Source organism: Sciurus vulgaris (genome assembly GCF_902686455.1).
Source record: "Sciurus vulgaris genome assembly, chromosome: X".
NCBI lineage: Eukaryota > Metazoa > Chordata > Mammalia > Rodentia > Sciuridae > Sciurus > Sciurus vulgaris.
In genome coordinates, this window is record NC_136471.1 from 77,324,834 (window position 1) to 77,340,595 (window position 15,762).

The 15,762-nt window shown below is 34.0% G+C and overlaps 1 protein-coding gene across 3 annotated transcripts in view; it reads left to right on the forward strand.

Moving 5' to 3' along the window:
- PHKA1 (phosphorylase kinase regulatory subunit alpha 1) overlaps positions 1-15,762 on the forward strand; it is a 103,295-nt gene that overhangs the window by 21,122 nt on the left and 66,411 nt on the right. For all 3 annotated transcript variants that reach the window (XM_079123711.1, XM_079123712.1, XM_079123713.1), the window contains exons 5-8: positions 1,565-1,647; positions 7,271-7,351; positions 13,857-13,955; positions 15,067-15,213. In XM_079123711.1, the coding sequence (XP_078979837.1) occupies positions 1,565-1,647; positions 7,271-7,351; positions 13,857-13,955; positions 15,067-15,213 (410 nt within the window). The remainder of the gene's footprint in view (positions 1-1,564; positions 1,648-7,270; positions 7,352-13,856; positions 13,956-15,066; positions 15,214-15,762) is intronic.

The following is a 15,762-nucleotide window of genomic DNA, read 5'->3' on the forward strand; positions in this document are numbered from 1 at the left end:
TTGAATCCAGGGGCACTCCACCACTGAGCCACATCCCCAGGCCTTTATTAATATTTTATTTAGAGACAGGGTCTTGCTGAGTTGCTTAGGGCCTTGCTAAATTGCTGAGGCTGGCTTTGAAATTGCAATCCTTCTGCCTTAGCCTCCCTAGCCACTGGGATTACAAGTGTGTGCCCGGCTCACAAGCTTTTTTAAAAATGTTTTTTTCCTCTAGACCTACGTGCTGTAGATACACCCATTGCTCAGAAAACTGCAAATTCTGAACTTTCTCATGGTATAACATGAGACAACTGGCACATATAATCATTTCCACTGAACCACCTTATTTTTGTTACCAATGTGGATATAAAATCCTTGTTTAAATAGAATAGTTTCCATCAGAAAAGTATGAGAAGTTTAAACATTCAGCATCTGCAACTAACATGATTTTCATAGTTTCTTCTTACTTATTTAGAGACCAGAAAGGGAAAACAAGCTTCCTGATTCTTCAATTCTGACGTAATTTCTTAGTCTAAATAGGGCTTTAGACAATAAGCATGCAGTAGTATTTTTGTTACAAATGAGGCATTTAAAAGTTAATTGTTTATTTTACACATATAAACATTTTCAGCAATTGGGACTTAATAGTTTTCTATAAAATTTTATGAAGTATATCCTACCATTTTCTACCTTATTTAATATGACTTTGCTTTTATATACAACTTTTTAACAGAACTATTTTTATAGAATACTGTAAAATTACAAAGATATCCAAATAAGAAGAAAATAAAGCTCTTTTGAATCTTAACATCAAAGAAAACTACTATTAACATCTTTCCAGTTTTTATGTTTTTAATTCTATTTTGGTGGTAAAATGGGGGAGAAAAAGATTTTTTAAACAAAAAATGGATCATATTATTCATATTAAGTGGTAGTTTAACTTCTTGGTTAGGAACTCAATCTTTAAAGTGTAACAGAAGTCTACAGTCAACTGAGTCATTGTTCCAGTGTCTCTATTAGTTATGTGAAATATTTAATCACTCTAAACTTCATGGAGAAAATAGAGGTACCTGTCTGTTAGGGTTGCTATAAAAATTAAATGGATAATTCATGCAAACATTCCTTGTGTAAGCTAATTGTCTTTTTGTAGCTTATATTTAGAATAACTGTTATTTTTACTCCAAATATGGCTTGAAGTTCTTAATATCATTTTATACACTTTGTTTGCTTAGTATTTAGACTCCTTCATGGTATTTTTTTGAAATAATTTTCTTTATAGTTTTGTATATTTAAGTACATTATAAATTAGTAACCTAGAGTATCAGGAATCTGAGAGTTTCTGTAAAAATCTACAAATAATAGTTAAAATGTTTCCTGTTAAAATATATTCACATCTCACTTAGTTGGAGACTGGCCTAGGATTGATTTGTGATGTGGTTTTTATGATTACAAATCAAAATGTCTTCAATTTTTCCTAAGCAAGAGTGGATTACCTGGGAGTAGTGAGTACTTCACCTCTGTGGCTGCCTATCAAGTTTGTAGTGCTAATTGACTAGCTGTATATCATTTTTCCCTTTTTCCTTAGGACTTCATATCATCCACAGTCTAGATGAAGTCAATTTCATACAGAACCTTGTGTTTTACATTGAAGCTGCATATAAAACTGCTGTAAGTAGCTCATTTTGGAGTGGGTTTTAAACGCGCAATGGTTTTGTTTTTAATATACTGTACAGTCCATCTCTTCTCTTAATGCTGTCCCTCATAGTGAACTAATCTAAAAAGACTTCTGGCAGAAATTATATTCAGTCTCTTTCCAGAGTGTCCAGATGCTATACTTTCAAACTCCATGATATCTTACGGCATGTGTTTGTAAACCTGGGGCTAAATTGTAGTCTTATTTTAATGGTTTAAAGTCATAAACAGGAGCAAGATGGCTAGGGAAAATTATGCACTAGTTAGCTATATAGAAATAAAATCTGGTCATGTATTTAATATTATTTGTAGGTATAATAGCACTAGTATACAAAAAAGTTTTTTCCTTACAACTACTATATGAGTTAAGTTCATATTAATTCAACATATACAACATATTCTCTGTATAAAATATTATATTAGACACAGGTATGTGGATTTTTTTCTTCTTCAGTCTAACATAAACTGTTTGTTGTTTTTGTTGTTGTTTATTGAGGCTTTATTTATAATCTCCCAAATGGAAATAATTTAAATGTCCATCAACAGATAAATAGTTAAACACATTGCAGTATGCCCATAAAATGGTATACTGATCAGCAAGAAAAAGGAATGAACTTTGGCATTCATGAACAATATGGATGAATCGTAACAGCATTGTGCTTAGTGAAAGAAGTGAGACAAAAAGGTATGTACTGTATGGTTACAGTACTAGAAGATTCTAGAAATCTATAGTGACAGCAGATGTGTAGTTGTCTCATAGCAAAGACAGAGGGAAAGATAAATTATAGTGGGCATGAAGAGACTGGGGGAGGGCTGGACTCATGACCCAGTGGTTGGGCCCTTGCCTAGCACATGTGAGGCACTGGGTTTGATCCTCAGCACCACATAAAAAATAAATGAATAAAATTAAAGTCATTGTGTCCATGTACAATTAAAAACTTTTTAAAAAGTGATTGGGGGATTTCACAAATGACCATTCTTATGATGGTAGTTCATACATTTAAACATAGGATAAAACCAAATTTTACAGTTTGTGTACCTTTTTATAACAATTTTACCTCAAAAATGATAGATATATAAAGTTATTAGTATTTGAAGAATGCATGAATGTAATTGCTCTAGGACTGCGCTAAAGACACTGACTTTTAAAGACAAAGTCATTTTCTGACTGCTCCTTTTCTCTTTGTTTCTTACTTACCACCCTCCTCCCTTATGGCCAACACATTTTTTTTTCTTTTGAGGGGCTTGGGATAGAACCCAGGACCCCACACATGCTAGGCAAGTTCTCTGCCACTGAACTATACCCCCAGCCACCACATCACTTTTAAAATTTTGTTAATTGTTACATTATCTTTCTAAGATATTTAATTTAAAATAAATGTGTTTAAAATTTCTGGCACTCTTTATTTCTTTATGTACATTCAGATTTCAAACTGTTATCATTCCTTTTGCCTAAAGAATTTCCTTTATCATTTCTTGGGTCTGATGGTGATGAATTACTTCAGCTTTTATATGCCTTTATTTTACTTTAATTTTCGACAGATATTGGCACTAGGTATAGAATTTTCTGTTGATAGGTGTTCTTGTATTTCAGTCCTGAAAAAATGTTGCTCCTTTATCTTCTTGCTTGTATTTTTTTCATGAGGAATTTGTTATCTTTATCTTTTTTGCTCTCTATATAATGAGGCTTCCTCCACCCCTGCTGCCTTTGAAGTTTCTTCTTTGTGTATGAATATATAATAATGAATAATGTATAATTATAATGCATCAGTAAAAAAATCCAAAAAATAGAGTTCCTTCTTATTACTGATATTAAGCATTCTGATTATGGTATTCCTTGCTTTTTTTTCTTAATATTTCTGTGCTTACGGTTCAGTTTAGCTGTTCATGAATCTGTGGATACATAATTTTCACTAAAATTTTTCAGCAAATGTTTCTTTGTATATTTCTTATGTTGCCCCTTTTCCTGGAGGGGCTCCAGTTATACATATATTAGACCACATGATGTTGTTCCACAGCTCACTGATACACTGTTTAATTTTTAAATTCTCTCTCTCTTTTTTTTTTTTTTTTGCTTTCTGTTTCTCATTTTGTATAGTTTCTATCACTATACCTGAACTTCACTAATCTTTTCATTTACACTGTCTAATTTGTCATGAATTCTATCCAGTGTATTTTTCATCTCAAAAAGTTTCATTTCTAGAAGTTAATTTTGGTCTTTTTATATTTTCCACATGTCTACTTAACTCTTTAAACTTATGGAATACAATTATGCTAAATATTTTAATGTCTTTGTCTCAGAATTCTAAAGTCTGTCAGTTCCAGGTTGGTTTCAGTTGATGACATTTCTCATTAATTGATTGTATTTTCCTGCTTCTTTGCTTGCCTAGTCATTTTTTACTGGATGCCTGATATCACGCATCTTACCTTGCTGCATCCTGGATGTTTTTGTATTTCTCTAAATACTCTTGATCTTTGTTCTGGGATCTACTTAAGTTAGTTGGAAATACTTTGATCCTTTATTTCTTTAAAGGTGTTATGTAGGTTGAAAGTCATGTTTAGTCTAAGGCTAATTATTCCCCACTATTTAAGCCAGACCCTTGAATATTCATTACCCCCACAAAATCGTTGGAACAAGCACCATCTCTGGTCCCATTTGAGCACCAGGTATTTTTCCCTTTAATTCTTTTGGGTAGTTCTTTCTCCAACCTCAAGTAGTTTTCTTGCATACATACATTGGCCATTTTTCTGTTGAATATTAGAGGGGGAACCTCTACAGAATTCTGAGGTTGTGTATCTATGTAGCTCTCTCTCTCTTCCTCATTACTTTGTCCTGAAAATTATATGTACCTTGGTCTCTCTGTACTCTGAGCTTCATTTACTCAACTTAGGGAATCTGCCAAGCTCTGCTTTTTTTTTCTTTCTGTACTGTGGTCTAGAAATGCTTACAAACAGTAGTCTGGAGCAATCATAGGACTTGTCCTGTTTGTTGCTACCTCTCAGGAATCACTGCTCTTCATCGCAGGAACTTCATTATATTGAAAACCACTGTCTTGGACTTGGAATACAGCTCAGTGCTAGAGTGCTTGCATAGCATGAATGAGGCCCTAGGTTTAATTCCAAGAAGAAGAAGAAATAGTAGAAGGAGAAGAAAAAGAAAGAGAAAACCACTATGATACATAGTCCAATTTGTTTAAAGTTGTTTTTGGTAGGAGGGTGAATCTGGAATCTCTTCCTCTATATTTTCCAGAAACACAAGTCTAACATAAACATTTTTATGGAAGAAGACATTATTTGTCAACTGATCACTATGCCTTCTGAGACCATAGGCTTGCTGTGGTAGAAGTCAGGATTCTTTGGCCTCTCTTTTGCATCCAGGGGGTTTAGTAGTAGTGGTAGACTTAATGATATTTGTGTGTGCTTATATATTAATCTTTGCTACACAAAGTAGGGCAGATCTGAGTCTGGGAGAAGGTTAAGCAAGCTATGGGTTAAATAGGGCTTACTTTCCTGAAGCATCGCTTTAACTTAGAGATTTGATATGAAAAGTAATTAGAGGCCAGATGCAGTGGTGCACACCTTTATTCCCAGGAACTTGGGAGGCTGAGGCAGTAGGACTGCAAATTTGAGGCCAGCCTCAGCAACTTTGCAAGGCTCAAAAATAAAAATTAAAAAGACTGGAGGTGTGGTTCAGTGCTAAAGTACCCTTGGGTTCATTCCTTAGTACCAGAAAAGAAGGAAGGAAGAAAAGTAATTAAAGATAAATACAGAAATAATAGAGGAGTGGGGAGCATGTGTGTGTACATGTGTGTGTGCATGTACAAGCACATACACATGTGTTCATACATCTTATTCTAAGTTCTGGACTGACACCCCTGTAATAATGAATATACCCAGTGCCCAGGTTTTGGATTCTATAATTTTCTAAAAGAAATAAACTGGTGCTCCTTGTAGAGGAGATTGATTCCAGGGCTGGGATTAATTAAAATACAAGATGAGACTGGAGTACTTTGTATTACCAAAAAGTAAAGAAGTGCAGAAAAAAAAGAATAGGGCATATCAAAAGAGCACAGGAAAAAAATCATCAATAAATGAAATGAAGAAAGCACAGGAGCCAACCTGAAAAAATACCTGATGACCAAACCTTGAACAGTTAACAATTTGGATAACAAAATATTAGGGAAAAACCTAAATATCTATAACTCATACTAATATAAATAACTGGCTAAAAAAATAAATGAGGGAGAAAGGACAGCTCTTCTGTACAGAATTGCAATTAGTGATTATAGAAGTAATGAAGAAGCTAGAGAATCTCCATTAAAACATCACTGTTTCAGGCAAGACCCATCAATGGATGCTGAATAAGTGAGTGGATGTTTGAAGAGAAACAGGATATTTGCATGTTCTCAAAGTGTGTTTCTCAAGATATGTGCTAATTACAAAGGGGAAAATAGTAATGGTAGAATGGAGAAACTCAACAGATGGTACCTTAGCAAAGTGAAAGTTAACATCACTAGTAATAAGATATACAACATATTATACCTCTGATATAATGTACTGAGAAGGACACAGCATAATAACTGCAATACATATTCCTATCAAAAATGTATAACCTCTATCTAATTGTGAGGAAATATCATGCAAACCCAAATTAGGGAAATCTATTAAATATTTCATCACTAATCTTCAAAAAGCACCAAGGGTCTTGAAAAACAAGAGTAGAGGAACCATCATTGATTGAAAGAGACTAAGGAAACATGACAAATGTGACATGGAATTCTGGATTAGATTATGGAATGTCAGAAAGGCTGTTAGTGAGAAATTGATGAAATCCAAATAAAATCCACAGTTTGGTTAATAGTATTATCCTGATGTTAATTTCTTAACTTTGACAGTTGTACTATAGTTATGTTAGATGTTAAAATTAGAAAAAGCCAAATGAAAGGCATATGGGAACTCACTGTAATATTTTTTTGCAACTTCTATGTATCTGAAGTCATTTCAAAGTAAGAGTTTTAAAAAGTAACTTTGAATATTATTTATATTTTCATGGGGACATATGGAGCTATGATTAAGAATGGGATTTGAGTAAGATTACTTAAACCCTAATCCTGGTTCTGTCACTTATTAGCTCTATGAACTTGGGTGAGTCACTTAACCTCTCTTTGCACCTCAGTTTCATTATCTATAGAAAGGTAAGGATGAAGGAAGATAATATATAACATGTATCAATTAGTGCATGGTACATTATCAGTGCCAATAGAGAGTCAAATTAAATTGGATGTTTAAGATAAAGTACTGGGCTCCATCTCCTAGATCCCCTGGGTGCCTGCTATGGTGATAATTATTGAGAAGCATCTCTGCAGATGGACTGAGTTATAGTTCTTATCCCTCCTGATTAACTTATGAAGTCTTCCAACTTTTTGTAGGCCTCAGCAGAATTTAAAGTTATCAGGAAAGTAGCTACCAGAGCCACCAACTCATTAATAAGCATTGTGGCAAATGAGTTACTATTAATTTTTTTATTCAAGGATTGTGCATCTAGTGAGTGTTTAGTAGTTATGACTTGCTAATGGTGTATTGGTTATTGTTATCCCAGGACTTCGGGATATGGGAACGTGGCGATAAGACCAACCAAGGGATCTCAGAATTGAACGCCAGTTCAGTAGGAATGGCAAAGGTAATTTTTCTTTCTTGTTTATACTAAGTATGGGGTAAGGTAGTCTGATGCACCTTTTCTGTAGAAAAAACTTAATGAGCATGTAGACTATTAACAGACTATGGTTTTAAAAGACAGACAAAATTCATATTCTCCAATGAAACTATGGTCATGTAGATGAAAACACATAGATGCTCCAGATTTGATATCCAACTGCTTTTGTGGTATGTCTCTACTTAAATGTCTCACAAGGATTTCCAAGAACGCACTTTAAACACATTATCTCTACCATTACAAAAACAAAGAGAAACTTTTTGTCCTTCCATAGAACAGTTGGCCAAGCTTGATATCAGAGAACCACCTCTCAATCCTTTATTCCCTTACTCTCCTCTGTCCCCTGTATCATCATCATCATCATCACCACCACCACCACCACCTTCTATTTAGCTCTATCTTTTCATCCTATCAGCTTTTATTTTGTCCGAAATGAGCAAGAATTCATAAAATATAATAGCAGGAATAGGATTAAATATATCCATCATGATAAATATGCACAATTTAATTCTTCCTACTAAGAGGGAAAGACAGATTTTCAAAAAAATTTTATATATTTTTTAGTTGTAGGACCCAATACCTTTATTTATTTTTTTAATGTGTTGCTGAGGATCAAACCCTGTGCCTTACATGTGCTAGGCAAGTGCTCTACCCCTGAGCCACAGTCTCAGGCCCCACAGATTGATTTTAAAAAAGAAAAAAGGAAATTCAGTCCATACTGCCTAAATAACAAAATGATTCAGAAAGATTAAAGACAAAAGGATAAGCAAAGTCTGACAAACATGAAAAGATCAGGGAAGCTGGGCATAATGGTACATGCCTGTAATCAGGAGTCTGAGGCAGGAGGATCACAAATTGGAGGCCGGCCTCAGAAATTTAGTGAGACCCTAACCAACTTAGTAAGAACCCTATCTCAAGATTTAAAAAGGGCTGGGATGTAGCATTGTTGTAAAGCATCACTGGGTTCAATCCCCAGTACCAAAATGAAAGAAAGAAAGGAAGAAAGGAAGGAAGGAAAGAAGGAAGAAAGGAAGGAAGGAAAGAAGGAAGGAAGGAAGGAAGAAAGGAAGGAAGGAAGGAAGGAAGGAAGGAAGGAAGGAAGGAAGGAAAATAGCAGGGGTGACGATATATGAATATCAAATGAAGTGGATTTCAAAGCAAAAATATTACATTGGATATAGAACACAAAGAGGATCATGACAGACTTTTAAGAGGCACAACCTATAATGAGGAAGTCTAGTCTGAAATGTAGTTCCAATTAATACAGAGTAAATGTATTAGATATGCAAGGGAAACAAACAATTATATGGTAATAATTGAACAAAACACATTGTCAGGCCATGATAACTGCAGTAAACAAAAACTGAGATCATAGAAAATTTGAATTATATAACCAATGCAGTAGAATTAATAAATATATATGGAACTTTGTACCTATGAAACATTTATCTACTGGGTAAGCTTTTTAAAATGTATCTAAAAATGACCAAAATGGTACAGATATTAAATTTACTTTTTAAAAATGAGGTTATACTATATCTACTTCTGTGTAACCTGGTTTTTTCATTCAGTAAATCTCATATGTCACTGAAGAGCATAACTAAGCACCCTACTATGTCATTTCCTTTATGATTAATTTTTTCTTTTTGGTTATTTTGTAGTATTAAATAATTGCTATATTAATAAAATTGTGTCCACTTTTTATAGTTTCAAATATGTTTTAATTAGGATTCTTGTACATACATCCTGATGAACTTGCACAAATAATTTTTATAGAATAGATTTTTTAAAACTAAGAAACACTGAGTTAAGGGATATACACTTTAAAATTGCCCTCCAAAATTTTTTCACTGATTACCTTTTTCCCATCCATATATGAAGGATATGTGTATGCCATTATATACCATATATGGCCATTTTCTTCAAACCTTTATTTTTGGATGTTTGATCCCAAAAGTTTTAACCACTAAAACTACTTTTTCTTTCTATTTTGAAATCATTTCAGGCTAGAGAAAAGTTGTAAGAATGGTACAAATAATTCTCATATATATCTCATCTAAGTTCCTCACTTGATGACATTTACTTTATATTTTTCTCTAGCTGTTTAAGCACACATGCACGCACACACACAATTTGAGAGTACACTACAGAAATTAATCCCCACTACTCCTTAACTACTTCATTGTGAATTTCCTCAAAGACTCTTTCATAACTATGGTACCATCATCAAAATCAGGAAATGAACACTGGCATTATACTACCACCTAATCCACACATCTCGTTCAAATTTTATTAATTGTTCCACTAATGTCATTTATGGCAAAAAATCTTTGTGATGTAGGATCCAATCTAGAATAACATGTTACATTTACTTATAACATTTCTTTAGGCTCCTTCACTCTGAAACACTACTTCAGTCTTTACTTATCTTTCATGACCCTGGCAGTTTTGAAGAATATAAGCTAGTTTTTTGTTTGTTTTGATATTTTGTTTTGTTTGGCCTAGTTTGATCCTGGGAATAGAATCCAGGACGGTATACATGCTAAGTATATACTCTACCACTCAGCACCCCCTCACTTGTATTAGCTAGCCTCAGATAAGTATTTATAGAATGTCCCTTAATTTGATTTGGTATGCTATTCCCTTATGATTAGATTCATATTGTTTTTGGCAAGAATACCACAGAGGTGATCCTATATCATCAGGGAGCACATGATGTGAGTTTGTCCCATTACTACTAATGTTATATTTAGTCACTTCATTAAAGTGGTTTCTGCCAGATGCCTCTGCTATAAATTTGCTATTTTCCCCTTTGTTATTAATGAGTATTTTGTGCCTGGTCTACTTCCACTTACCCTTTAGGTTTCATTTATTTTGTGTGTCATTTCTTTAAGGAAGCTTTTTAAATTAAAAAAAAAATTGGTGCTGGATATTTGAACCTAGGGCCTCATACATGCCAGGTAACAATTTATCACTGAGCCACATCCCCAGCCCTGGGGAAGCTTTTTTATAATTACCTTTTACCTCTAAGACTAGATCAAGTCTGCCTCATAATTGAGGATATTATACCCAGCCTTGTTAGCAATTTAATGCAAGTGAATGCAACAAATAAACCTTTTTTATCAAAGCAGGAAAAATATTGAGATACTTAGTTTGCGGGAAGGAAGGTATTGTCAAATACCTTCCTGATATACTGCTAGTGATAGTTATATTGGTATGATATACACCAAAAACAAATTAGCATTGTCTCAAAAATTGATCATACCCAATTGATCATGACCCAATGATTCTACTTCAGGAAATTTATGCTTACAAAACAACTCAAAATGAAAGCACAGAATTGGTAGCTCAACCCCAAGCCTACTACATGCCATGCTATGTACTCTAGATATTAGTAAAAACGCAACCTTGACTTCAGTGGATTTATAATTTAGACTGAGATGTTTATCAAAGCACCAAATTAAAGACAACCTAAATTTCCAACAATTGGTAAATGGCCAAATGTACTTTATTACAGACTCATTTAAGGATATTATGCCAAAATAGTTTTTATGCCATTTTTACAAGTTTGGTTTTCATTGAATTGACTAGTTGATTTAGCAACATATAATTTAATTTACCATGTTAAATTGTATCTAAAATGACAGCTGGAAAACCTGGTTATATAGGAAATGAAACTCAAGCCATTTACTTGGCATCATGACTGGTAGTTTGAATTTAAGTTTACAAAAAGAGTGTGAATTGGCCAGCCATTTTTCCTTAAAACTGGCAAATATCACTTTGTCAGGAGATACAGCCTATATGGAAAAGTAAATCACTAACTCTTGTCAGTTTTCATCAATCACCCAGTTGTTTTATTTATTTTTATTTTTTTCTTTAGGCATTGGCAATTAAAACCAGGGGCACTTTACCACTGAGCTACATCCCAGCTCTTTTTATTTCTTTTACTTTTAGAAGTCTCACTAAGTTGCTTAAGGCCTCACTAAGTTGCTATGACTGGCCTCAAACTTGCAGTCCTCCTGCCTCAGCCTCCAGTGTTGTTGGAATTACAGGTGTGCACCACCAGGCCCAGCTCACTCAGTTTTATTATTTATGAAAGTAATAACTTTAATTATAGGTTTGACTGTTGACCAGAAATACTGAAATAATATAACCTAGTTTAAGTACCTGCCTTCAGGATCTGACAGCCTAAACAACTTTGTAAGCCTTCGCATACCTTCTTTTTAAAATTGTAATTATTAATGCATGTTCACTGTGCAAAATAATGGGTTTAACTATGGCATGCCATACATTCATATATTGTGCTATGATTATATCCCTCCTCCCTATTACCTTCCTTTGACATTCTCTCTCTCCCCTTTTCCTCTGGTTCACTTACCATTCTCTAATAGTCACTCTTCTAGTTTCAGGTCACCTTTTGTTTGTTTATTTGGGTTTTTTTTTTTTTCAGTTTCCACATGAGAGAAAATACTCATCTTGCAAGTCTGGCATATTTTGCTTAACATCATGACCTCCAATTACATCCATTTTTATGCAAATATCATGATTTCATTCTTCTTATTACTGAAGTAATAAACACATCTTTATGGAATGTGGATATATCCTCTTGTGTATTTATAATATATTTTATCATTGATTTATCTGTTGACCAGTACTTTGGCTGATTCCATAACTTAGCTATTGCAAATGGTGCTGCAGTAAAGATAGATATATGTGTATGTCTGTCTTTTGTATGCTGACTTCTTTTTCTTTGGGTATATACCCAGGAGTGCTACAGCTGGATCATACAGTAATTGTATTTTTAGGTTTTTTGAGGGACCGCCATACTGGTTTCCATAGTGACCATACTAATTTACATTTCCACCACCAGTATATAAGCATTCCTTTTTTCCATATCCTCCTCAGCATTTGTTATTTTTCATTTTTTTTTAAATATCAGCTAGTCTGACTAGGGTAGTTCAGGGAATTTTTTATTTGCATTTCTTTGATGTTGAAGATTTTTTCATATACTAGTTGGTCATTTGTACTTCTTTTGAGAAACGTCCATTCAGATCTTTTGCTCATTTATTGATTAGATTATTTGTTCTTTTGTTAAAATTTTTTGAGTTCTTCATATATTCTGAATAGTAATCCTCTGTCAGATGAATAGCTGGCAAAATAGTTTTTTCATAACTTGGAAAAACAATTAAGCTCGATATGAATTGTAAAAAGTAAGATACAAAATGTAATCTCAAATATATATAAATATACATAGAAAAAACTATTAGGACACATTTAAAAAATCTTAACAATGGCTGTTTTGGGTGACTTCCCCCTCTTTATACTTTACCGTTTTCAATATAGTCTATAAGGAGTATGTTTTACTTTATGATCCATCTGAAAACATATTTAGAAAAGCAAGAAATTAATACATTGTTTTTAAATGATAATCTCACATTTGTGTGGAATCCTAAAAAGTCAAACTCAAAGCCAGGTATTGTGGCACACACCTGTAATCCCAGCAACTTGGGAGGCTAAGGCAGAAGAATCTCAAGTTTAAGGCCAACCTGAGCAATTTAGCAAGACACTGTCTCAAAAAACAAAAAAAGGAATGTAGTTTGGTTGTGAAACGTTCCTGGGTTCACTCCCCAGTACCAAAAGGAAAAAGAAAAAAAAGTCAAATTAAGAAGTAGAGAATCAAATGATGATCATCAAAGACTGGAGCAGAATTGTTTATCAAGGAGTAGAAAGTTTCAGATAAACAGGAGAAATAAGTTTTGAGGTCTGTTGCTCATTAGGGTGACTATAGTCCATAAAATTTTGTGTGTGTTTGTGTGTGTATGTGTAATTAAAACCATGGGAATTCCTCCTTTGCTTGGTGACTAAGAATGTTTATTTTAAAGTCACCTATAGTATGTTTTAAGGAAGTCACTTCTCAGCTGTATGGCCGTACATGTAGTTGTTACGTTATCTTACACCACACAACTTGTAGCATTTCTTATGTGCTGGTATCATACTTGGAGCTTCCTTGCAAAAAAAATGATATACTGTACATTCGTGTTCCATGTTCAAATTATTTTTTTACATTTTTTATTTGTGCATTATAGTTGTACATAATGATGTCAAGTTATTGTGAAGTGTAATGTTTGACTCGATAGTGCTATAGACTCCATCGTAACTTTCTCTGAGACCATGTGGGAGACAAAGAAAAACTCAGAAGCCCCTGAAAATAAATATTATTGTATTTTTTGCTTTATTGAACATACTTATAAGTGACATCATATGCATTGATAAGATACTAGGATACAGGGAATATAAATATATACCTTTGGGGTTTTATTTGTTTGTTTGTTTTTGGTAGTAGTGGTACTAGGAATTAAACCCAGGGCTTTGCACATGCTAGGCAAGTGCTGTACCGCTGAGCTATATCTCTAGCCCAGAAATATTTATCTTTCTAACCTGAAGTTGTCCTTTCTTCCATTGCTTTTCACAGGCAGCCCTGGAAGCACTAGATGAACTGGACCTATTTGGTGTAAAAGGTGGGCCCCAATCTGTTATCCATGTCCTGGCTGATGAAGTACAACACTGCCAGGTAAGAGAATAATGAACAGTGTTATAGAAAATTTTATTCTTGCCCATACTCAGATTTAACATGAGCTATAGATTAAGGAGAACTGAAGGATAGTACCTCATCTGATTTATTACCATGTGTCAAGAAATGTCTTTATCAAGCATCCTATACTGAGATAAGCCAGATATATCATTGTTTATAAAATATGTAATAATTGTGTTCTGTTATGAAAGGTTTTGAAAGGATCCCACCTTGGTATACAAAATTATCCACTGCTATCTTATCAAGGTGCTATAACATTCCTGAAAAATCTCCCTTTCTAAATATATAAAGAGAACAAAAGATAATAGTTTTTGAGTATTTTTCACAGTGTCTCTGAAACAGTCTTTTATCCTGGGTTACCTCCAGGGTTAGATAATTTGGAGATCAGAATGTTAACATTGTAAACATGTATCTTCAGTTTTATTTAGGATTACTCTTGGTTTTGAAAGATTAAGGTTTAGCTGGGTGTGATGGCACATGCCTATAGTCCCAGATACTTGGGAGGCTGAAATGGGAGGATCATTTGAGCTTATGAGTTTGAGACGAACCTGGGTGACATTGTGAGACCCCATCTCAAACAAATAGATAAACATAAAGAAAGATTAAGGTTTTCTTTTCTTTGGCATGATGAATTTTTTCCTTTTCTCCAAACTCTGATTAGATGCCCATGTGTTCTAATGAATATAAACTTGCCTTCTCATTTTAAAAACAAAACTTTTCCGTGGGGAAAAAAAACGTATCAGATGCATAAGAGCTGATCCTTCCTTATCTTGCTCCTCAGCAGCTACATTTTACCTTAACTTTATCCTTAAGTAGCTGCTAATGGAGCAATAGGACCATGGGTGGGATAATAGAGTAATCTCTATGCATGAGCAGTGCTTAAGAATCAGAATGGGGATTTATTAAGAACAGGATTAAGACAAGGGATGACTTAACCAAAGTAGCTAGATTTCTAAGTTCTCTCTATTGAATAATGTTGAGGTTGATGTTTTCTTCTGAAAGATCTTCCACATGAATCTTTTGAAACTAAAACTGTTTTATAATGCCAAGGTATTTACTAATGTACCATATTTGAATTTCTTCCTCTTAGTCTATCCTTAATTCACTACTGCCCCGGGCTTCAACATCCAAAGAGGTTGATGCTAGTCTGTTGTCAGTGATTTCTTTCCCAGCCTTTGCTGTCGAGGACAGCCAGTTGGTGGAGCTCACAAAACAGGAGATAGTCACCAAGCTTCAGGTATGTCCACATTTGCCTTTCTTCTCTTTGAGGCTGTGACTTTGAGGGGAAATTAGTGCCTTTGGAGGCCTTGAACATGACCTGTGTCAGTGATTTTAAGGAACCTTTCATTTTTCTGAGTTGTCCTCTTCTTTAAAAAGCTTTTTAGTTTCTGTAGTTATTGCTAGTGGGAATACAGAATGGTCCATCCACTTTGGAAAACAGTTTGGCAGTTTCTTACAAATTTAAACATGTACACCATGTGATCCAACAACTTCATTCCTAGATAGCTACCCTAAAGAAATGAAAATTTTTTCCTCAAACAAAAAATCTGCACACAAATGTTTTTAACAGCTTTATTGATAATTGCAAAAAAGAACTAAAAACAATCTTCAACACAAGAATAGATAAACAAATTGTACTACCTCCCAGTGGAATACTACTCAACAATAAAAAGAAATAAGCTACTGATCTATATGACAATATGGATGATTCTTAAGTGCATTTTACTAAGGGAAAGAAAGAAGACTAGACCCCAAAGACTATGTGTTGTATGATTCAATTTACATG